At 39.3% G+C, this 24356-nt stretch overlaps 1 protein-coding gene across 4 annotated transcripts in view; it reads right to left on the bottom strand.

Moving 5' to 3' along the window:
- Positions 1-24356, bottom strand: part of NFATC3 (nuclear factor of activated T cells 3) — a 64185-nt gene continuing 39829 nt past the window's right edge. The window contains exons 8-13 of one of the 4 annotated variants that reach the window (XR_011003402.1): positions 23778-23904; positions 20944-21984; positions 12683-12998; positions 12209-12310; positions 10549-10685; positions 1-3475 (exon numbers count right to left, since the gene is read on the bottom strand). Coding sequence is in view for 2 of the 4 variants with exons in the window: in XM_068202761.1 (XP_068058862.1) it covers positions 3354-3475; positions 12209-12310; positions 20944-21984; positions 23778-23904 (1392 nt within the window). In the remaining 2 variants the exon portion in view is untranslated. The remainder of the gene's footprint in view (positions 3476-10548; positions 10686-12208; positions 12311-12682; positions 12999-20943; positions 21985-23777; positions 23905-24356) is intronic. The other 3 variants (XR_011003401.1, XM_068202761.1, XM_068202762.1) reach the window with 3 other exon arrangements.

Below are 24356 nucleotides of genomic sequence, written 5' to 3'. Positions count from 1 at the left end.
TTTGCATTATTTTTATTTATTTGGACACTATGATTTAAGAGCCTAAATGCAAGTTTTTCCCTTTATTTCTGCAAGTAGCACTGCAATCATAACTTACAAAAATGTTTAAAATACAAAATGTACATGAAATTACAATACAAGGCTCTGTAAACATCTAGAACTTAATCTTTATTGTCCCACATTTTTAAATATAAAACTTCAATTTGAACCATTTCTGAACCTCAAGGAATGACATCCATTATGAGTATCAAAAATAGAGTTTCAAAGCTTTGTATCAGAACAAAACCATTTTCTCATTCTTTGGTTTAAAAAGGGTGGCAGTTCCCCTGATAACAGGTAAGTTTTACTACAGAAATTCAGATTCCTAGTTAATGGTAATTTCAGAACTCAGCCCTGTCCCCCTGGATTATTATGCTACCCCTTTATTTTTTTTTTCCCCTAAACACTGATCTTTGACCCTCCTTATAGAAAAGCTACCTCATCATTAAGGCTTTCCTTCAGGATAATCTATGTCATTACAAATTTCTGGGAAAGTACTCAAGGAGAAGACAGGACTTAAGGACAAGGAAGTGGATGCCAACAAAATATTAACAGTTGCCGGGTTCTGTTGTTTAATTAAATTTGCATAGTCCAATAGAGATCATGTGCTTTTTATACCACTAAAATTAAACAAGATTAACAGTCTTTATCTACGTTATCACACAAGCTAAAATAAAATTAAGACCCTTGTATTGAAGCTTTTACAAGGCAAATACAAAACTGCTTTAGTATCCAAAGCTATATTTTTTAAAATTTCATTTTTAAATAGGAAAGCATTTCTATGTCTACAGGCATCAAGGTATTTAAAGGCATCAGAAAATTTAGTGCATAGCAACTCCGGATTGTTTGGGCTCCTATATTTTAGGTACAGTGTGAATTCCAGCTACTTGGAGAACTTGCAAGGAGAGTCTGTACCAGCAGGATAAAGGAGCATACATCCCATACAGTATGAAAAGCTTTTCAGTCAGAATTCTCCTACAAACAATGGTTAATGCAAAAGACCCAACACATGAAAGAAAACTGGAACGTGCCTTGCCACCAGCACACACTCTGAGACAATGACATAGTTTACAGCATTGTGTGGTTTGGTTTGTTTTGACGGTGTTAAAAACAGAAGTAGATGTATTTCTGAGCATGTGAGTTCTTTTTAGGATCTTTAACGTACACGAGTAGAGGACAGAGTAAAGCACCATTGCTGAGGGACAATTACAATATCACACTTTCCAGATTCCAGCCCTGCCAATTATTTCCTGCAAATGTCAAGATTTGCACCACTGAACGGTACATTCACAAAAAAAAGGATGCTTAAGATTCCCAGCAGATACATAGTGGCCTTGCATTAAGTTGTTTGAAATAATTATGAAACACCAAGTTAGTAGCCTCAGGCTGCACTCTTAAAAGGAAGTACATGATAAAATTACAATTTTACCCACTTAATATATGGTCTCTAAAAGTTTATGATTCAGCTGTTACAGAGATGGGATTACAGCTATGGTATTGCTTGGGCACTGACTTCACTCCAGGTGTAAGGTTCTCCCTGCAAAAGGCTCAATGGGAAGTTTTCCCCACCGTTTGCCAAAATACAACAGCAGAAGAAGCTGCGTTTGCTCTCCCAGGTGTTGTAACTCAGCACTGCTCTCCACTGTCAGACCCCTTCATTCATTTGAAGTCTACAAAGGGCATGTGCTCCCCATGTGTTAACTGCTAAAATGGCTACACTTGTCTGAACTGGATCCAATGCAAGTATACTTTCCAATTTTCTAATTATTTGTGTTAATTCACTCTTAATTTTTGTTAGATTGTCATGGCTCACCCAAATGAGCAACTGAAAGGAACACCTTGGATGTTGTGAGGATCCCTGTACTGCTGACCTTCCTTTGCCATGGCTGGTATGTCCTGCGTGTTCCATGGGGGGAAGCGCCGTAAATGAGTGATTCCTGCAGGAGGGAAATGGCTGTGGCCTCCACAGCAGTGTCAGATCCTCTCCGCAGCGTCTAACTGGAAAGGCCAGAGATTTTTTAAGTAATGATGTAAACAGATTGTTTCAAATTCATCAGATTATGGGGATGAGGGAGATTCATCCTCAGAGCACAGCACAGAGTTTACTGCTGCTGTGATGAATCTTGTGTATTTCTTTGGTAGCTCCTGCTTCACACCTTTGAAATTAAACATGGACACATCATACTGCCTAACCACTAATTCACAGTAAATTACTTTTTAGCAAACTGACATTTACAAACAGCCTGAATTTAAGGAACTGTGTTATCTCCTTAGGAGTTCCAAGTGGCATGGTCAGGCATACAGCATATAAAAGATACAGATGTGATCAAATGATTTATTGCATTGAAAACTTGAATGCCACTGAATTGGTGATTTCAAAACCATATGCTGCAGGGATAATGGAATATTTAGATCCTCAGCAAACATTAAGTTTTATCCTGTATCTAACACGGCTTTGATGTTGCTGTTCTTTAATCTAAAATCCTACTGCTCAAATTTGATTACAAATGTAACTTGCTAAGAGAAAAAGCTATTTCAAGAAGGAGCCTGTGCTAATAAAGATCAGGAAGATTATCCACAAAGTTATAAAAGTTAAATTTTGGAATGTAATTTCTATCCCAACACTTTCATGATGGAATGGTCTTTTTGCAGCCTATCAAGTAACATCTTCAGTTTATAAACAAGTGCAGATCTACATTTGGCTTTGCTTCCTATGAATCTAAGAAAGAAAACACTACAGTATTCATATACACAATGGCTTCCACGGCATTGGCTTCAGATGACAGGTATGATTTGCCACTGGAAGATCTTATTAAGTAAAAAATTAAACAACAGAAGCTTTAAAGGCTTTCCAAAATGACCAAAAGGTGTTACAAATCATCAGTTACAAACTATACTACCTCTAAGGGCAAGCAGCACACTGAAGATGTGCATTAAAATCTTCCACGTTCAGGACTGTGAATATTATAAGAGCAAACTAACATCTCCACACATCTGAAGTACTTAAAATATAAAAGTATTCTATTTAAATGCAAAAAGCAAAGCTTGTTTGTAACTTTAAAACAGTTAAAATATCTTGTGTAGATTCTGTGTGTCCATTTTAAGTCTCTTTACAGCATCTGAGGAACTATAATTAAAATGCTCTGTCTCTACATCAAAAATGTAACCCACTAAAAGGGCTTTGCAAGGATCCACTGTTCCAGTTCATAAAGGCCACAGAGTTGGAAGCACAGTAAGTCTAAAGAGGAAGAGGATGAAGAAATATTCAGAGAAACTGTGACGTCTTCATGGCTGTAGAGTCGTTATCTTATCCATTACTGGATTCCATCAGATATTCTTGTCTCCAGAGATCCAGGACATGTACGTGCAGGCTGGCTGGCCACTGTTCCATGTGACACTGAGATCTGTGACATATCTCTTCCTATGATCTCATTCACTATAAAAAAAAGAAATATTAAGAATTGGTTTTATGCTTTCCAAAAGGCAGAACTCATCAGCATAACCCTTTTAAAAATAAATACTTTCAGAGCTAAGTCTTGATGCTGTTGCGTAACAAGAGATGAATGAGGAGCCTGGCTTCAGCAACAGTTAAGCAAGGGGAAAAAAACATCCTGCCATAATCCATGCTGGAGACTCCCTAAGCCCCTTGAAGAAAATAAGCACATGAGCATTCATGACACACAGGTAACTGAAAGGCACAGCACAGGTCAGGTTATCGACATTTCCCCACAGAACTCCTTCTGTTCAAGACTGTGACAGGTACAACAAACAACTCCAGCAACTCCGGGCTCTTTCAGGCTACCTACAGAACTTCCTAAGAACTTGGGCTCAGGTTAACAAAATATTCTTTTTAAACACTACATACCTATTAATTGGGCCAGTTTTCTGAATACTCGCATTTCTGAAACCACAGTAACTAAATTTTATCAGTCAATTTCTCTACAGTAAAGATTCAGGATGGACTAATATACAGGCCAGTTTGTGTATCCATGTGTGTCAACTTCAGCAAAGCTTAAAATCAACTTGTACTATTTAGAAGTGAGGGCCACCTCCATGACTGCGACAAAGTTAACCTAGGTTATTAAGAAATTATCATCTTGGAAATTATAATGACTCTAAATCCTATGTAATTAAATGCAGTACAATTGAGGTTAGAAGATGATAAAATTATCATTTTAAAGGTTAAGTGTGATAAAAGCAGTGATAGAAATGTCTACTTTACAAAAACAGACCTTATTAATGTTATCAAAGACAACTGAATAACATTCTACATGGACATGAAAAGTATCAAGTTAAATAATAATGACAAATTTTACAAAAATATTAGACTATAACCACAATCTAAATTATTATTTCATTGTTAGAGGCAATGAGTCCTGTTGATTCCCATTACTGAGTGAGGAGTAGGTTATAATATCTTTCTCAGCACGTCTTTGAATAGGCTGAATTATAGAGGCTTTTCCTTAATCACTGGCACGAGTTTGCTTGGACCTTCTATAGACTGGCATTTAATGGATCCTTTTGTTGACTAAGGACCATTTTTATGTTTAGAACGTTTTGTTCTGTAACAGATTTGGAACCCAGGCTTTTGCTACTTTGTTCTCCATTGGGCAATTTTGCAGAACAGTGTTGATGCACTTCACCACCTTTCTTAATGCTTCCTTAATTTTCCATAGCAGGATTTAGTTTCCTACCAACCATTCCTGTCTGGTAGAAGCATAAGAAAACCAATCTACAGGTGGTATAAATTGCTCTTTGTGTTTATAGCACTGAACAGCCTGAGCATTGCCCTTCGTGGCAGTAGGATCCATAATTGGTTCTGAAAGAAAATGTATTAATATTGTGAATATGCTGAAGTCCATGTAACTTAGAAAATTCAGCTCTGAAAAGAGGTTGTGTCTATATTCTTTAAAGTCACTCAGGAAAGCATTAAAAGCACCCCCTGCACAGCCCTGTGTGTAATGCAAGAAGTGTTTGTTATCCACCAGTTGATCCCTGCCATGGTTTTCTCCTCAGGAGTGCAAGGACAGCTTGTTACACACATGGTATTGAACCCAAGGGTTCTAACAGGTCACACACCATGGAAAAGCCAATTCCCTCAAGCATTACAAGATTTGCAATTCATCTGGCTTCAAAAAAAAAAAAACCCTGTAATTCAATGAACTTAACTGCACAATGACACTGGAAATTGTGTGACTGCAGGTAGGGCACTTTCCCAAGTATTTTTATCAGGCCAACACAATACATAAGTAAACAACTGCTAAAAAACCCCACGACTTTTTTTTTTTAACAAATTATAGATGATTATTCATAAGAATTGTGCTCCACCAGCTTCTGTCAGGGCATTCATTAGCTTGCTCTAAGGACCTCTAACAGCTCTTATCTACTGAACAGTAGCTTTGTGCAAATCGAGTGTCCCAGCTGTTCAGTACTGCTAAAACTTTTTAAGTACTATAATAAAAACACTAAAAATAACATTTTCAAGTTCAGTATTTTGAAATTATTAGTTACTTCCCTTAAGTTTTGATGGCTGATCTGTTATCTGTACTAGCACCATCAGCACAAACTGGTCTGTCCTGCAATGTTTTGTAGTTCCCACAGGCAGAGATGTTTAACTGAGCAGCACGTAGCCTTTGGCGCTGCATTCTCCTTAAAACACATTACTCTGAAGACAATAGCTGCTCACATGGGGTTTTATTTGCCAAACTTCTGCAGAAGTCATTACGTAGAATATTAAAGCTACAGGTTAGTTTGTGTTGCTTTGTTCTAAATAATCACTGATTTGTTTATAAGAAGCTGTTTTGTAGCTCAGTGGGTTTTTTTTGCAATACTTTTAGCATGTGGTGAATACAGATTTTTCTGGTTTACATGGATTTCCATCAGAAACACCTACCATTTCCTAGGCAAATGCAGGACCATGTCTTCATTTCAACGAAGAATTCTAGTGGAGGATTCTTACTTGTCACAGTGACTTTGGAAGAATTGCTAATTTATAAAACAAACCGGTATTCACGTGTGCTTTTTTCAAAATAAGTATGTAAATCAGTGTTCTGCCAGAACACCTTGCAGGCCTCAAGAAAAGGCCAGAAATGCTTTTCCTGCTGTGTCTAGCCAAGGTGTTTTTACACAGACCTAGGCCTCCCAACTAACACATCTTCCTATTTTGTACTTTCCAGGATGTCCTTTTCAGCTGTCTGGAACTCTGTACCCAACAAATGGACTCGAGGGAGCCTGCAGACTCCAGAAGACTCTCCGTTGTTTAGATGAGGTACAGATGAGGGTAAAAATAAAGGCTTCAAAGAAAGGAGAACTTGCAGAAGGCAGCAGCTCAGATCAGTCTCTAATCTTTCATGGCACATATGATATTCATATAATACCAGCATTATCAAAACTTGTCTTTCTGTTAGGGAATGGTATAAATTAAAGCAGTTTAAAATGTAAATCATGTAAGTCATTAAGAGATAAAATCCTGCATAAAAATGTATAAGGCTGAAGGTGAAAGCATACAACATTTTCCTTTTCGTATTAAAGACTAAAGGAGAAATCCAGAGGTCAGTATTTGAATGCATGATGTGTCACCTTCTTCCAAAGAGGGGCAAGCACACAACACGTAGCAGTCTGTGATTAAAACTGAAAAATTAATTAATGCACATAAATACAGGTTTTCTACAATACTGTCTAGCAAAACTCAATATTTTCAGGTGACAAATTGGAAGAGGAACAAATTTCAACAATTCTGAGAAAGGTCAAGCTCAGGCTCTACTACTGATGCTTTACAAACAAAAGAACATTTCCTTATTTTTAAAAACACACCTTATCCCACCTCTCCTACTTTTGAATATGGGCTGCAGGGGCTACTCTGTCCTAAAAATATATCTAGAAAGATTTCATACTCCCTTTTGTTTAACTTTAAGAGCCATCCCATTAGCAACTAGACAGTGGGAAAGCAGCATGCATGGCTTTGTTAGACCTCCTTGTCTTGACACCATTTCCTTCAGCACGAGTTTGCAGGGGAAGGCTGCAGAGCTTGTTTGGGATTCTGCATTACAGATCTCCAGGATGATTTTCATGTTCTCTGTGCTCTGCCAGGTTCATGCATGTTTTGTAGTTCATATTTTGTTACCTTTTTGAAGAGAGCCAATTTCATTAGACTTTAGATGAACAGTTGTGCAAGTAGGACCTTGACTTTTCAGTCCACTCTCCCCTCCGGTTAAGTCCCTGCCTGTTTGGTACCTGTGGTTCCAGGTGTTGACTGCTGATCTCATAGCCTGGATCTCTACTCACTCCTCAAGTCAAGAGAAACCAGAAATGTCTTATACACTGAATCATTACAGAGGCCTTGCTAATATTTTGTAATAATTTGGAACCTACTGATACTTAGAATCATTCTGGATGATCACTATCAACTGAATGGATGACATCAAAAATGTTACGAAGTGTTTTCTGTGCTAACAGTCCAGGTCAAAAATCCTGAAATGACAACTGGAGCAGACGAAAAGAGAGACGGGTGCACACACTGCCCTGTGTACCCATGTGGCATATTCTTCCATACAACGGTGATAACTGCACTTTGAAAACTTGTCAGATATGGCATAGATCAAAATGTGATACAGCAGGTTTTTAAAACTTTTTTTTTCTTTCTCTTTTTTATATTGGGCTGTGAAATTGAAATGATTTTAACAACTCTTCTCTGTCTGTGTAGTTGACCTCTTTGGCAATTTTCCCAGATTTCAGAATTTCAGCTGTTACTTCATTTGCAATCGTTTCACCTTTTCCTCCTTTAGTATTTATCTAGAATGTAAGCTGGCTGGCAAATTTATACTAACGGTTAAAAATAGATTGTGCAGAACAGAAGTTAAATTGGTAGGGAGAATATCTGCTACAGACACATTAGATTGGCCTTGTCAATACTGATGATACTGCAATATTGCACTGCAAAGCTTTTCCCTCTCTGTGCTGCATCGAAAAAGGAGCAACACACTGTATTAAGAAAGCACCAAATGTTAGATAGAGGCTCCAGCCTACAAAATTAAAAATTGCAAAATATGAAGCAGCATCCTAACATCAATATGCGTAGAACAGAGTAGAAGTAGCCCTGACTTTTGGATCTGCTGTAAAATAAGCTGTAAAAAAAGAGCAACCACTTACTCTGTTTTACTGGGTTCTTCGCATGGTTTCCATTTCCCACTGTGCTCTGTTTGCCTGTTTCCAGTCCCTGCTCGCTGCACAAGTGGAAGCAGCTGGAGCACCGAGGCCCCCCCGCCCCTGAGGCCGAGGGCTTTGCCTCTGGTCACTGAAGGCTCGCACTGGACAGATGACAAAGCCACTGCCTGACAGCCAGGCTCAGGATGAGCTCTTCAAACTGTGCAATTTGCTATCCAGAGTTTTAAGACATTAGGTTGAACAGCTCAGCCATTTGTGCAGTGAGTGACACCCAGAGCTATGGGTGCTGATCTCATCAGCTGTTCCAGCACTGACCAACCCCTCTGCAGAAATTCCTCTGCACAAATTCCCACCTACAGAAAGTGATCCACGTTCACTGATTGGAACAGAACAAAGCCCTTGTGTTACTGAAGCATGACATCATCATTAGAAGCTGGTGCTTCTAATAATAAATTCCTGAATGTTTTGCATAAATTAATCCCCCAAACTATGAATTTAGAACAACAAGTCCTCTTAAGGTGTTTTTAAGGTGTTTGAAGTTCTAATATCAAAAGTAAAGGCATTATCATTTTTAATCAAATGCCAAGCAAAACCGAACATGCTTCTGAATTGCTCTGTATCTAATTTCCCCTCTCATTGTGCTAAAAGACAAGTATTTTGTACTGGAGCACAAAGGAAAACAGAAGTATATCTAAGTATATGCATTTTTTATAAGACTATAAGAAAAGGAAATTCTTGAACCTACAGGCCTTTCAGGGAATAACACAAGTAACCTCTTTTTTCTTGCAGGAAGCCACTAATCTACTTTCTACAGGACAAGCAAGTATCTTTATTGGCAGTTACCAAGCATTTTAGGTTTTTCTAAGTCAAAAATACTTCCTGAAAACCTCCATGGAGAACTTCAGGCAAACCAGTTCAGATTACAGACCACTAGGGCTGCAATGGGCAAGAGCAGAGATGCGTGCAAGATACAACAATGCTTCCCCAGGGTGTTCCACCAGCCTCCAAAATGTGTTCTTTCCAGGGAACTCCTGAGCTAGAGACAGTATCTTTTGCACCAAATGTTCCTATTTGGATTTTTCTCCCTGGGATCTTCTAAGGTCTCTGCAAAATTCTGTCAACTGCAACATTCTGTGACAGCAGATTGCAAAGCTTAACCCCCTATAGCAGTAGAAATGCTTTTTAGATGTGCTAAACTTGCCCCAGGATTACTTGGTGGTCACTTACTGGTTTCTTTCCCAGGAATTATCTTCCATTACCTTTTCTGTACCCCCCACTCATTTTATTATATTTGGCAATTTCTCCTCATTCCTTTTTCTGGCTGCAGAGTTCTAGCAGATCCAACAGCAGGCATTCATCTAATTCCTTTGTGGCATCAGGGACAAAATGTGGCCACAAAATAGGTCTAAGGAGTAGCATTTTCTTATTCTCTGCTGTTCCCTAGACATTCCTAGCATTTATTCACCCTTTCAAGACTACTTTTAACACTACTGAGCAAGTTCTCATAGTTCTCATTTTGAATTCAAGACACCTTTAAATGAGAATAGTTAACATTGTATTGACGAGTGCAGGTTTTATTCTTTCCCTTACTCTAATTTCCACTTTAACTACCTGGTTTTCTTTAATCACAAGATCTTGCTGTAGAGGTTTCTGGACAGTTTTTGGCTTTCACCCTTCCAAAGAGTTGAGCAGCAGCAGTGTCACATTTACCCAGGCTCCATATCACATTCTACATTACAGTTCATAGTTAACTGCTGCTTACCCTTCCAGAACTGCTGGCTGGCATGTCATCTACTTGAGGACAACTGTCACTGTCACTGCTCTGAAACCTTTTTACTGACACCTTACACTGAGACAGGTCCTGCAACAGGTCTCTTTTTCAAAGGACTCTGGGCACAAGAATCTCTAGTTCCTCAATTGTCAACATCAATACACAAAACTTTCTAACATCACTTACCTAATTTTAACTGAATAACTCATTTGTTGGTCACATTTCCCATTTAACTTCATAACTTTTATGTTCTTTTCGGATTTCTGCATGTGGAAGCAGCTTGTAGTCTCTCTCACAGCAGAGTAATTGCACACTTATGAACCTTCATAAATAATCTGCAGACTGCTTGCAACTATGTGACCCTTTTGATCACCTATTATATTTTCAAAAGCTTGATTGTTTTCTACAGTTTGTCTTTTCAAGTTTGTCACAGCCTGTGATGCTGAAACTGCCACAAAACAAGATTTAATTTTTTCAAGAAGTTTTTGTACACTCCTTTCAACCAAATAAAGAGGTATTTCCCCATGTGGGTTCTCCTCGTGTTTGGTACTGCCTGAAGCAGTCATCTCACTTACCCCTTCTATAAAGGATGACTCAAGTCTTCCATTAGTTATTTCCTGTAGATGCTCTGATCTCCTGCAGCACACTACAGTCGCAGTTGCTCTCCTCTTTAGCAGTATAATGTAGAAGCTGTGCTCTTCCTAATTTAAGCCTGAAAACTGGCTTTGTAAGAATTCTGTACTGGCAGTGGATACAGTTAACTTGTCTGATTTGACACTGAGCATTCTTCAAGGTACAAAGCCACCCTACTTTCCTCTGTAATCCTATCTCCTGTACCATACCACAGTACATTATGCCAAATACATAAAATACTCATTATTTTAATTGTTAAAAAGGCCATGTTTCTCAATTGCATTTGTCAAATGCTAACACTTGTGTGTAAATGTGTTTCTATCTGGGTTTCTGTTTGTGTGCCCTTTATAAAATGGATTTGTCAGCATACATTTCACAGGCCTAAATTTGGGGGTTGCCAGCCTATGTGTTATTTTTTAGTTGGGAAACTGGTATTTGAGGGTTATTTTATTATCAGCCTGAACTTCCATTTTTCAAGAACTCCTGCTCTTCAACAATTATTCTGAACCTACCAGTTTCTGAATTGCACAGGATATAGTGTAGAACACTGAAATAATCTAAAGTACAACTTATATTTTACTAATTGATTTGCTGTTTCAAGACATAGGAATGTCAGCTTGGTGTACAGTCCTTTCCCTGACTTTGCCATTCCAAAGAGGAGCTACTTACCTTACTAATAACATTTTGATAGGTAAGAAAAGCAGAATTAAGTTTCTTGAAAGCTGGCAAAAGACCAGTGTGGTTCACTTCAGTTTCATAAGCAAACCTAGGATCAGTCTATACAGTAATTGTGTGAAAATTTTATGAAGAGCTCTGTTATTTCACCATTACCAAATCTACTGTGCATTTACAGTTATTAACCTTTAAAAATCTATGGAGAAAGTAGAACATGTTATAAGTGGTTATAAGGTATATGTACATGTATTGAAAGAAAAAGGACAGAATAGTTCTTTGGCATTTTAGGCATGTTTGTAATAAAGTGGAAACCACTAAAGTCCAAACACAAACAAGACCAACAGACCATGCAATAATTTTTAATATAATTAGTATTTAGAAGAGTCATAGGGCCTAATTATCTTGCTTACATGTGAAATAAAGAAGCTGAAATAATAAATCCAGATATTCTTACCCATGTATAGTGCACATTCAACTCTAAATCTAGTTATGAACCTGTATTCCCAATACTCTGACTGGTGGTGCATGCCACTGCATTCCATCAATTTAAATTGACATTGCTTCATCTTTTTGAAAAAGAGAAATGCTCCAAATTTCTCAGTTAACTAACTGGCCACTTTTCTACCTTGCCCATATTTGGTGTAAGATTTTCATATCCTCTTCTGCTGTTTTACTAGACCCTACAGCACTCAGGAAGTTCTGTGGCAGCTCTGTATACCTTGAGTGGAGGTTTTTACTGAATGAGTGTACACCTGGTTCACAAATGCTAAATTTCCAACTATTTCAGAATACACAGGTGTCCAGTTATAGCAATACTTCAGTATTACAAGTGCTTTTCACTTGCAGCTCTTAAAACTCTTACAACACTTTCCCCTTTCCTTTGTGCTCCAATTTCAAACATTGAAGCATTTCAGTAAGCAGACTCACCCTCTAGATTTTCCACAAAGGAGTTGGACATGAGTGCTGAATGTTGAGTCCATTTCTCTGTTGAACCTGATGGCTGGTATTCCAGGTCAGAGATAAAACTGTCTGTGTCAGAGAAGAAGACAGACATAACTACTGACTGGACTAAACCAAGAAGTTACAGTTCACTCAACCAGGAAGTGATTTTCATTTTTCTTTTAACAGCACTAAATTTAAATACCCCGTTTCATTCACAAACACTGTGTATGTGACATAAGTAACTATTTATAAGTTATCAGAGTGCCTATTAAAAACAGTATCACTTGTATATTTACTTGTATAATTACTTTCATTTAGCAGCCGGAGCCATAAAGGTAATGGTTAATTTTTTGGATGTCGGCATAGCTGTATCATCATGAATTTATACTACTTAAATCTGATTTTAGTATTTGTGCTTAGAATATTCCTCCTTCAGGTTTTTCAATTTGCTTTACTTACTGTGGTCAAATTAGAAGTACTTGTGGCCCTTGACAGCAACTCCAGGGTAGGCAAAAGAGAAGAGTCCTAGTGAACAGAACCTTTTGTGCCATTTTCCCTCTCCCCCAAGCACAGGGAGCTGTTGCTGCTCACAGCTGCTGGCTCCCCTTGCTGTGCCACTGCACACCCTGCCCAAGACATGGCTCTGCAGCAGGGCCACCACAGCTTGAGTGGCAGAACACCAAGTGTTGTCTTGGCACAGGTGGCTCCCTCAGACTTGGGCCACATGAGAAACCCTGCAGGTACTGCAGAGCTGCTTTTCATGGAACTGCTTTTCCTAGGGGAAAAAATTGATGTCAAATAGTCTATTCATTATTTTAACCAACAACTCTGTGTTTACTCAGTTGTGATCAGTGGCTAGGCAGGGCTTACAACAGGGTTGGATTTGGTTTTTTTCCTTGCCCAAGACAGGGTTGCAAATTTAGTCAACTAGGCTTTAACACAATTAAGAAAATTACTCTGGACCCTGGCTAATTTGTGCCTTCACAAATTAGAGGCACACACTTGTTTTGCCAGCATGGTATCTAAGCCCTGCTTAGGGATGACTCCTGGGAGAACAAAGGAATCTACTCTTACTTCCTTCTGAAATTCAAGTAGCTCAAATTACCTCTTTGGGTGACTCCTTATGCTTAATTGTTCAAAGTGTAAAGTTACACATGTTTAAATGGGAAGTGGAAAGCATTATCTGGGTTTCAATGAAAATGTCCACTGCCATTGTGAAAGAAAAGGAGTAAATTAAGGACAAATTATTTATCAAATAATAGGAGATAAGAAAAGATCATTTCCCCCATCAATTATGGTAAAAACAGCAAGAAAGTAATATTTAAATAAAGATCTAATGAATCCAGGGAGATGGGCAGGAAACTGCCTGGTGGGGAAACAAATTAACTGTACCAACAACCCTCTTTAGAAAGGTGAAGCTTTCGAAAGAGCAGACAACAAACACTGCCAAAAAGCCTCCAGAGAGAGCAGTGGAGTTCATTAGCTTATAAAGCAACAGCCTCTGCACCATTAATACAGCCCAGCTTATACAGTAAGGATTATATGTCACTCTGGCAGGGAAATATGTTTCTGAGCAATTTTTCTAATTAGTTTCATACTTAGCAAGATCCTGAGGTTCTTGTGTGCACTACCAAAGTTGCTGACAGTGGTGAGTGTTTGCTTTTATCAATCCCTAACAAACTGTGCCATGCACAGCACACACAGCATCTCCAGCCAGCACCTTCTGGAACAGAGCATGCACTGCCCTCGGGCACACACTGCTTCTTGTTTGGGAAACGTGGGACATAAAACAACAGCCTTTTCAACTGTGTGATGCAGCATAAAGATTTTGTTCTACACACACACATTAGGCAGAACTTGAGGTACCAGAAAAATATACATTAGAAATTATTAAAAATGCCTTTATACTTTGTAATACCCTAAACATTTGAGAAAGATTTTTACTACCTTAAGCACTACTAAAATACATTCTGTACCCAAAGAATATAAAGCCAAAATGAAAACTATGAAGCTGAAACAAAAATCAAGAAAAATGACACCCAGTAGATCTGTTTAACTGATCAAAAATTCATACTTTTTTGAATGACCTCGCTGTTCTGACTCAGTCTTTTAACTAAAGAAAGCTTAAGAAAAGCTTTAAACCCTCAATTATGAGCACTCAGTTTGGGTCAAAGCAGGAAGTCAGCTTAAAATTAGAGTTCTGTTATGGATACAGGCAGACCAAAGAGCTCCTGGAGTCATCCCATTTGGTTTTCAGGATCTCTTCCTACAGGAGTTTAACTTGCTGTTTTTGTAGCACTATCTGATTAGAAGTTTAGCCTGTGTATACTTTACTGCTGCTGAACTGGAGCAGGATGTGCAAGCTGTGGGACATAACCTACAAGATGTACTGGTTTTAGAAGAGTAAATCTCCCAAAATACTCTAGAATGCATGATTGTCTGCAGTGCTGCTTCAGTGAGTAGCAGAGAGTGGAGTTTTTTTAATATGCTTCGCAAAAAGAAGTTTGATACAAATGATGTGTTCTAGAGGACAGGTGAGTGAATTGCTCTCCTGACAGAGGTAACAAGGATCAGCAAACCTCAAGGAAAACTATGGACAGACTGCAGCACACATTTCCTGGGACATACACCTTCTTCTGTCAGCTCCAGACAGAACTCTACCAGCTGAATTTATGTGAAGAATCTCTGCAACTACATCCCATTGCTTAGTGCAATATATTTAGCCTGGTTTTGACTCCACAGGACCAGCAAGTGTCAACTTTCCCTAACAAAAAAGAAGAAGCTGCCAGGCTTTAATTAACCCTCTAATTAGCTCCTCCGTGCTGGAGCAGCCAGCTGATTGTACTGCTCTGAGACCAAACCTGTCACACATCAGGCCATGGCTGCTGTGGCAAACTACCACAAAAATGGCAGGTTGCCTTGCAAGTCACCATTCCAAGCCATAGGCCAGGCTTACTTTCAGTAATTTCAGGTTTAAAGCCAACTTCATTAAGCAGTACTATTTTTTTTTCCAATTAACTGTATGGAATGTTGGAGTATGGTTTTCCTGTGCACATTATGTACAGAAAAACTAAATGTGCCTGTAGAATCATAGCACCAGCTCTGCAATTACCTGCTACAGTTACAAATACCCTGCTCATGGCTTGGCTTTGCTGTCGCACTCTGCATTTCTGTATCCTGGTGAAACCAACTCATTGCAGTCATGTTTACCTTTTCCCTCAGACTCAGCTCTCTTCTTGTGTGACACAGAATTCAGCACAAGCCTTGGCTCTAGAGGACACTTGGGCTGTGAAGTGGAAAGTGGTGCTGAAGTGTCTGTGTAGATTTCTTCCAGGGTCACAAGGTGCACTGAGTTCCTTCCAGTTCTGCTGTGACTGCCAGCAGCCACACCTTGGTGCAGAAGTGCCACCTGCACTGATGGAAGAAGTCTCTAACCTCTTCTAATTCTTGAACAGGAATCTTTTTGAAGTGGTGAGTCAGCTCAGTTTACTTTGCATTAGTTACAAGATGCTCTGTGGCTCTCCCAGGGAGAGCTGGCCACAGACACCTGAGGATTTAGCTGACATTTTTACACATTAGAAATCTGTAACTGGTCTTCTTGGGATGCCTCACTGACGCAGATTTTATGGACACAGTGAGTGAATACCCTAGAAGATACAGTCAAAGCACCCTTTAACTGCTGACAACCCCTGATGCAAAACATTTCACCTTTGCTCACTGCTCCACCCTTCAGCTTTTAGACTACTGCTCGGTCTGGATCTTCATTTTGCTCAAAACATACATTTCTCAATGTAGATTTCCATTCTCTTTCAATAGATTCTGCCTTATCACCTCAACATCTCACTGCAGGACTGCTTTTTACTACTGCCTCATACTGCTTGACAATACAGATTTAATAATCAGAATGCTAAGAGAGGAGGAGTCTGAACGCAACTTTACTAAACAGTTTATACTGGTAGAGTTTTCAGAATGCCTTTTAGTGCAGGATTGTTGTGACAGTTCCAGGCACAGTGCAGGTTGCAATCCTTGGCCTTGCTGGGCACACTGCAAGGTGCAACACTGTGCTCTGTACTCAGGAGACAATAAAAACACCTTGGATTTGAGATGTACATCTCAAGTTTGAGCTGCTCTCCTCCACACTACACCAGACTCCAGCATTCAGTACTTTCTTTGCTTCTGCAGACCTCCAATGGCAGGATTCTGCATTAACACTGATCTGTTAATGAGTAAGTTTTAAATATAGACAGAAATACAAAGTATAGTCCTTCTCCAATACTTTCTCATCACTTACCACTTCGATTCTCCAGAAATTCAGCTGAAGCTACAGTTAAAAAGCTGCTTGCAAACATGTACAAGTCTTCTAGTCAAGATCAGAATAATCTGAGCTTCTCAGCAAGAGAATTTATAAGCTAGAGAGTTTTCACAGAACTGTTAAAATGAATGAATGCTAACAGCTTAGAGTTCTACATGGAATGTGTCTGACAAAGCAGTCTTATTGCTTTATATACACAAAGTGCTTAGGGGATTTCTAGTTATGATTTATAGTAAATGCACATACTGGATTTTCTAATCTCCAGCTTTAAGTAATGGAGATGCAATGAGTAACAAAATGTAAGAGGATTAGTAGAAGGTCAACCTGATTGCTGAATACAGCCAAACAATACCTTAAAAATGGTTAAATACAGGTGTACATGTTAGAAATCTCATCACTGTAGAAAGCCATGCAATCCAAGGTAAATTCCCTCCTAAACTGCAAATCACAAAAGATTACACTTGAGATCAGCAGTATTGGAACAGTTTTAAACCTAAAATTTGACAGTGGGAATAGGTAAACCACTACATTAGGAGCACTTTTTAGAAACAGAGGGGATGGATTAATTAGGCCTCATCATATAATCAGACTGAGTCTAACTTTGGGTAGCTTTTCTTTCAAGTGGGGAAGAAACTTTATTAGATGGGTGTGCAGCAAAGCCCAGTATGGATGATGGAGATGGGAAAGGCCAGAAATGACCAGGTGCCTGTTTCCTGTCACTTAGCTGTTAACCTGAGCTGTTGGCCAGAGGTCTGACTTGCTGAAAGATGCTAGGGGAAAAAAGGTGCAACACACCCAGGGATAGAAAAAGTCAAGGGGACAAATAAAAGTGCTAGAAGCTGCTTTTACTTAGCTCCAGCCCAAAAGTTTCTGAGCTTGTGCAGCCTGAGTACTGCAAAAACCTAAGCAGAAAAGAGAACTTTTTCAGAATACCTTTGAAGTAGTAGCATACAATACTACTTTGAAATTGTGTTATATTTCAAATATTTTTATAATGTAATTTACATTTTGTTTCTATGTGACCTCATGCATTTTGATCCCTTGTTTCAAGTGAATTAGAAGGTGTTCCCTGTAGGATGCAAAAATGGGAAGAGGGGAAGCAAAACATAAAAGCAAATTCAAGGTGGAGATAAGAAAAGTCTAAGGATATCAACATGGTCCTCCTGAAGAACAAAACAATGAAGAGTCACACAAAGTTCAGTGTGGGGAAGGAAAGAAGCAGGAAGGAAAGGAAGGAAAGGAAAGTCCTTTGTCAGACACATGGGCAGGATCTGCCTTTCCATTGTGTAATCTGTGTCCAGTCACAGTCTGAACAGAGCCCAGGTAAAGGGCAAAGGAATACAACATGTCAAAAGATTCTCCGTCTGGTCACTGACAAACACCCTGGACTTTGCAGGGAAGCTGCAAACGTGTTACACTTTCCAGGAGATGCTGGATCAAGACTAATCCAGATGCTCTTGACTTGAGCACTGATGGAGGAAGCAGCTTTGTAGTTCTGTATTATGCAGTGATTTGGAGGGGGTTTTGGTGTGTTTTTAAGAAAACATCTGAATGTTGGCTGAAGAGGTAAGTAGGAGCTATTTCTATGAGTCTTACTTAAATGAATTTATGTAACTATTATCCACACAGCCACATCTGCAGGTGGGGTGGGGGTTTCACAGTTTTGTTGGTTTTTTAATTGGATTTTGTTTTTAAGAATTTTAAATCCAATTCTGTCAAGCTACACAGTAATTCTGGGATTTACTTTATCAGGGGGTAGCACTTTCATACTCCACTGAAATGTTGTAAAATATTTCTTAAAATATTTTATTTTCTTGGCAAAGAAATAGATACTATTTTAATTTTGAAACAGTATACATTACTTAAAAGAAAGAAGATAATTTATGCTCTCAGAGTTTTTTGTTTATTTTAAGACTACTGATTTAAATATTTAAGGCCAGTAACCCAGACATGATTTAAAGAATTTTCAACTGGCTTTGCCTTAGTGCTTTATTTTGAGAGGTTTATTTACCTTAATTGGTAACCCTCAAAAACCTATTTTCCAACTAAGTAGAGCTTTCAGGTTTGATATATTAGTTCGGAAAACATGTTGTATCAACACTCATTTTATGTATGTAATTATGTTTGTATTTTTTTCTTTAATTGTTATAACATTATTGTAGAATAGCCTATTTGCTATTTGTCCCTGGCGCTAATTGTACAGAAACTAAAATTCAATTACACATGAAAAAGAAATTTTAGAATTATTTTTTTAAAACCAGAGTAATATGTCAGATAAATTATTGAAAAAAAGAGTTCTTGTCTAAACATGTTTTTTTTTTTTCCCCTTAAAGCTGATTAAGCAGAGGAAATATTCACTCACATTGAGAGAACTCGGCAGCTTTGCTTCTTGTCACTGTGCCCTTCCAGACTATCGGAGCAGCAGGTTTCATGCTCGACATCTGATTTGTATTTGCAGATTGGAAATGCAAACAAGCCCCAAACCCAAACCCCAGGAAATCATCGCATGGCGGCAACATGGAAGGGAAAGGCAGGAATCTGCTCACAAACCCAGCGCTGCTGCCAAGGGCAAGTTCAGCCTTTAAATCCATGGTCAATTTTCCGTATATGAAGTATGTTTAATCAGAGCTCCTTTAATTATCTACAACAATCATTTAAAAAAAGAAGTTAATTAAGCTGTGGCCATTTGACTCCCATGTTCATTGTACTCTAAACCATCAGCAAGTGGCCATGCTTTCAGTGGGGCTCCGAGAGCTTCTCCTGTGATTGCATGGCTTTGTCAGCACAGGAACAAGGCAGTACTTTCAGTGCTAAGCAAAGGAAATTGTATCAAAAAGCAACAAATATTTGTGACATAGAGAAAAAAAACTTTTTTACTGAGCATTCATTTTAATTTCTGAACAATTATAAACAAACTGCCAAGATGTTCAGAAGTGCTAAACACTTCTGCTTACTTTGTGAACAGTCTAGCTACAGTATTCAGTCATATTTGATTTGTTTCTACTTTTTTTCGTGGCTGTGGAGAGAAGAAGGATGAGAAAAAGGTAGGTTCTAACCTGACAATTCTTGAAACATTAGATTTCTTTCTTACTCCTCTATATAGAAGTATAAAATGCTATTTTTTTGCTGCATGCTGTTTCATAGAGCCTTGCTTTTCTCCCCTCAGCAAGTCCTTGACAGAATCAGTTTCTTCCTTCCTTTCTAAATAAACTTTAGTTGATTGATAAACAGTGTTTCTAAAAAGAGAGCTTTGTTTAATTAAGGTGGCCATTGAACTGAAAGCTCAACTAGACTGCCTTCTCTCGTTTTCTTCCTACTATGCCATGTCTTTAAATGCATTTCTCACTCTATTTTATTACTACTGTCTGGAGGTAACAATAGCAAAGCTCCATTTATGCTGGGAGTTGGGACTGACACAGATTCTTAACAGATGGCCTACACTTAAGTCTTTATTCTACTGCTGATGCAATTAAGTAATTACTAGGGATGCTTAAAAAACCCCAAACCACAACATTTATGGCTACATTAGAAAAGAGACACTGGCATGATTCCCTTCATCAAAACCAAACACATTTTAAACAACTTTTAAGGCCAGGCCTTCTGGTCTTCCAGCCTTTATTAGCATGACATATTCTTTAAATTGCTTTGCATCTACACCTCAAATTGTCTGATGTTTAGGATCTGATATTTTTCTCTTTTTACTTGGTTGGAAAATATTATAAATAACTATTTAATTAATAACTAAATTAAAAAAAAAAGTCCAAATATTTACAATACTGTCCTTTATAGTCTGGCCTTTAGCATTATCATGTCCTTGTCCTGTTTATGTTAAACAAGTGAACTTCTCAAAAAGGTAGTCAGAGTGGATCAAGCAAACAGCCACTGTGAACAGAGGTGCTGAATGATGACAGGTATCTACAGAATGTCTGTGAGGAGACCAAGACAGTGCCAAAATGCATGTGAGAGATTATCAAAACACCAGCCTGCCCTTCAAAACTGGGACAACTCCAAGAAACAAGACTCCCTACTACATCTATGCAACTCAGATGTCGTATTATGAGTTTTACCGAAACGTATCAATGACACAATCAGAAAAGACTTCAAATGACTTTCTCGAATACAAGGTGTCAATGTGTCAGAGGTGATCCTCAAGCCTTGTTTTACAACAAAACCAAAATCCGTGGGCAAATCAGACTAAAATGCTTGAATTGCATAACTACAAATTAACACCTGATATAACTAGTTTTAAACAAGTTGTTGCTTTGGACACAAAAATATGACTCCATTCTGATGATATAAATTTCCTTCTGTGATGAGCAGTGTGTTCTAAACAAAACAACCCTCCCACACTCACTTGGTAGTTTAATGCCCATTATAACCCCAGTGCAGCAATATTACATCCACTTACCATCATCTAGCGTGATGTCTTGTAGTCCTATGGTTTGAAAATTCAGTTCCCGGTCTTCAGGCTCTGGTTTGATGTGAACAGCTGCCCCCTCGGGTGCAAAGGGAGATGAGTCACACACGGGGTGGGGCCCCAGGGGTGACACCGTGCCCAGGGCTCCCAGGGCGGGGCTGGCGGCCTGCGGCGAGTGCTGCCCCGAGCGGCTGCCGGGCGGCGGCGACGGGGCGGGTCCTGAGCTCGGAGACTGGTAAGGCAGAGGCTGGAGCTGGGGGGAAGAGGGGCCGGACAGCGGCGAGTGGCCCAGCGGGTGGGAAGCTGTCGGGGACGGGGAAGAAGCGGCCGCTGGGTTTGGAGAGTGGTACGGGACCTGCTGCAGCTGCGGAGAGGCCTGGCCGAGGGAGCGGCTCATTGCAGAGGGGAGGGAGCCCTGCCCGGCGCTCGGGCAGTGGAATCCCAAGGATGGCAGGTGAGCGGACGACTGTCCCGAATGAGCCGCATGTGCCAGGGCGTGTCCTGCTGGACTCGATGCGGACACAGAACCTGAAGAATGGAACTGCACTGGTGGTAGAGCTTGGCAGCTGAGATTTATCAAATGAGGTACAGCCGCGTCCTGCGGAAATGAAATCGCATCAAATCCTTGGCCGGAGGCAGAGTTCATGGGAAGACCAGGCTGTCCATTGTACACATCGGTAGGCTGCATAGGCTGGTAAGAAGGCCTCACAGGAGGTGCTGATGTTACCTGAAAAGACTGAACCACAGCAGGAGGCAAAACATGACACTCTTCACTTGGACTGAGGTTTCTACCCTGCATATGTGGCAGGTGTGGCACTGCCGAGGTCACCATGGCCGTGTAGGGTGGCTGAATGGGACACACGAGGCTCCTGGGTGATGTAGACAGCAAACTGTCATGGGGGTGGCCTTGCTCTGGTGAAGGCAGCTGGGCTCGCATTGAGTGCAGGCCCTGGACGCTGCCCGCGTGCGGCAGGGCCAAGGACGGAACAGCAGACAAATCCACCTCATCTCTGTGCTCCTGCTTCATTATAACTAGAAAAAGTAAAACAGTTTTACAATTCCAGCCCATCTGTGGCAAATACATACCAAGTGCTGTTTAACAACCACAATAGCACGGTTAGTGTCATTGCTTCCCTTCTTCTGCTCTGCTTTCACCTTTGTTTCTATGCCTGCTACAACAACCCTCCAAAGCCAGAACAACTCTCCCAGCAGGTATTCCAGGGCAAGTATCTCCCCTTGCAGCACATCTTCCTACGCAATGGATGATTTTAAAGACATTTGCAACGCAGCCAGAGAAAGTCCAGTTCATCTGAAGGACATTCTCGTCACCAGAGGGGGGGAGCTGCTGCTGGGCTCCACTGAAAATAGGCAGATGTGAGCTCAGTATCACACACTAGGAAATGGTGAAGGAAATTTTTAGCAGGCCACAGGCCTTCCTTAGCCTCTGATCACAAGGACAGCTGAACTTTGGAAACCCACGCCCTAGCTTGAGTAGTGCACCATGTTTTAATTACACCAGCTCTTTAAGCACATCCCCCAATTTCAGTGATGGCAGCAACTGTTCTTATAAGAGCTACAAACTGACACACTTCCAGTTACAGGTTTATTTCTTTTAAACTATTGGTAGGCTACAGCAAGATACTGATCTTAAGTACTAGTAGAAAAATGCTAACACTTAAATGTCATTTACTACTTTATAAAATACAGTTACCTAAATATTACAGTCAAATGAACTGTAATACATATAGAGTGTTCTAAGTGCTTGCATAATAACAGCTGCAGTTACAATTCAGCTTGCTTCTTATTTAAGTAATAACTGTCATTATTTCGTTCCACCATTTAAGTATTTTAAATAGAGATACTTCCAACAAAAATATAGATGTGTAACTATCTTAGGGGCTGATATTCTTGAAAAACAGTTGACAAATACCACAGAAATCTGATAACACAGTTAATGTGTACTTGGCATACCAGACACCTCGGTAATACTGCCTAAATTAAAAAAGTAGGTAATTTTAGAGCACAACAAGTGAGCACAGCTTATTTTAAATTCTGTTAACTAATGGAAGTTGGCTTTGTCAGCATATACAGAAGTTTCAAGAAGTTTATATTAATATCTGTATCCGACTTTAAAGGCTCCTTCAGATATCTGACTTCAAGTGCTCCAAGCAGCACCAAAGGCTCCCCACCACCACTGGTACCCTGGGAATTCTGACTGCTCCAAGCTGAAATAAAGCAAGAGGCAGGAAAGGAGCAGGCACTGCACATCTGGTGTAAGCTCTTCCTCACACCACGTGGGAGGGAATAGGCTGTTTTACTCCATCTGCAGTTAACATGTCCTGGTTTTACTTCTGGCTAAGTTACAAGCTGATTTATCTCAGTAAGCTGCAATGTGTCCAGAGTAGGGGGGGGGGAAATAATTTGACCTTCCTTGTATCTAAACCTGTTTTTTTTTTCTTTTTTGACATTTGAGAGTGGAAAAAAATGCAAAATCTGTTCTTCTATGATCTCACTATCCACTATGTCATCATGAGGGTTATTTAAAGAGCAGCTTCTGAGATTCATCATCATTCTCAAAGAAAAGTAGAATGCAAAAATTATTGTGTAGAAAGTGTAATGAATAAATAACTAGCTGTAGTCACAGTACTGGAGCTTATTACTCTTTATTTCAGCTTTTTAATTAGACAAGCTTTAGTAACTGTTTTACGAACACTTCAAAGCTAATCCTATGTACCTGTCAAAGGAACAAGAATGTCTGGAGTATTTTTGTACATCCACTTTAAAAAACAAAATTAAATGCCACTTTTGTATTTTTCACTTGATACCTGGTGTGTAAGTAAAACGTTGTGATTGGCTTTTTTTCCTCTTGCCATTGCAGAGATAAAACTGCACCTGAACTGCAGCTGTGATGGTTTTGTTATGGTATGGAGGAACTTCAAGTATGATGTTTGCCTATAGGAAAGTTGAAATAAAGAAGTTTTACACATTAAATGCAAATGAAACTGTTAATTACAGAAAACCTGAAACACTTATGGTAAAAATAAAGCACCCTAATATTTTGAAATTGGCAAACTTCAGGGTCATGCACATTACATAATAAAACAGTACTACAGGAAAACTTTTATTTGGAGAATTTTATTTTCTTTTAAAGACAAATGCTCTGAAGATAATGCTTTAATTAAATAGACATATCATCTAAAGGATGCTTTGCTTATCTGCCAGAGCACCAAAAAAACCTTCTAGCAGTTAAAAACCTGCATTTTGGATCAAGCTTTTAAAAGAAATTTTAATGCACTGGAAGTAATTTGTCACGTTAGCAAAATTGTCTTAAGTTTCCGCTTTTTAATTTTCAAGTTCTTTTTGCACTGCCTTCGCAACAAGCATGCTATTTCCAGTTCCTTCAA

The sequence above is a fragment of the Anomalospiza imberbis genome, chromosome 12 (assembly GCF_031753505.1).
Source record: "Anomalospiza imberbis isolate Cuckoo-Finch-1a 21T00152 chromosome 12, ASM3175350v1, whole genome shotgun sequence".
Lineage (NCBI taxonomy): Eukaryota > Metazoa > Chordata > Aves > Passeriformes > Viduidae > Anomalospiza > Anomalospiza imberbis.
The sequence above is the reverse complement of the archived record's forward strand: the minus strand, read 5'-3'. Positions and strand labels throughout refer to the sequence as shown.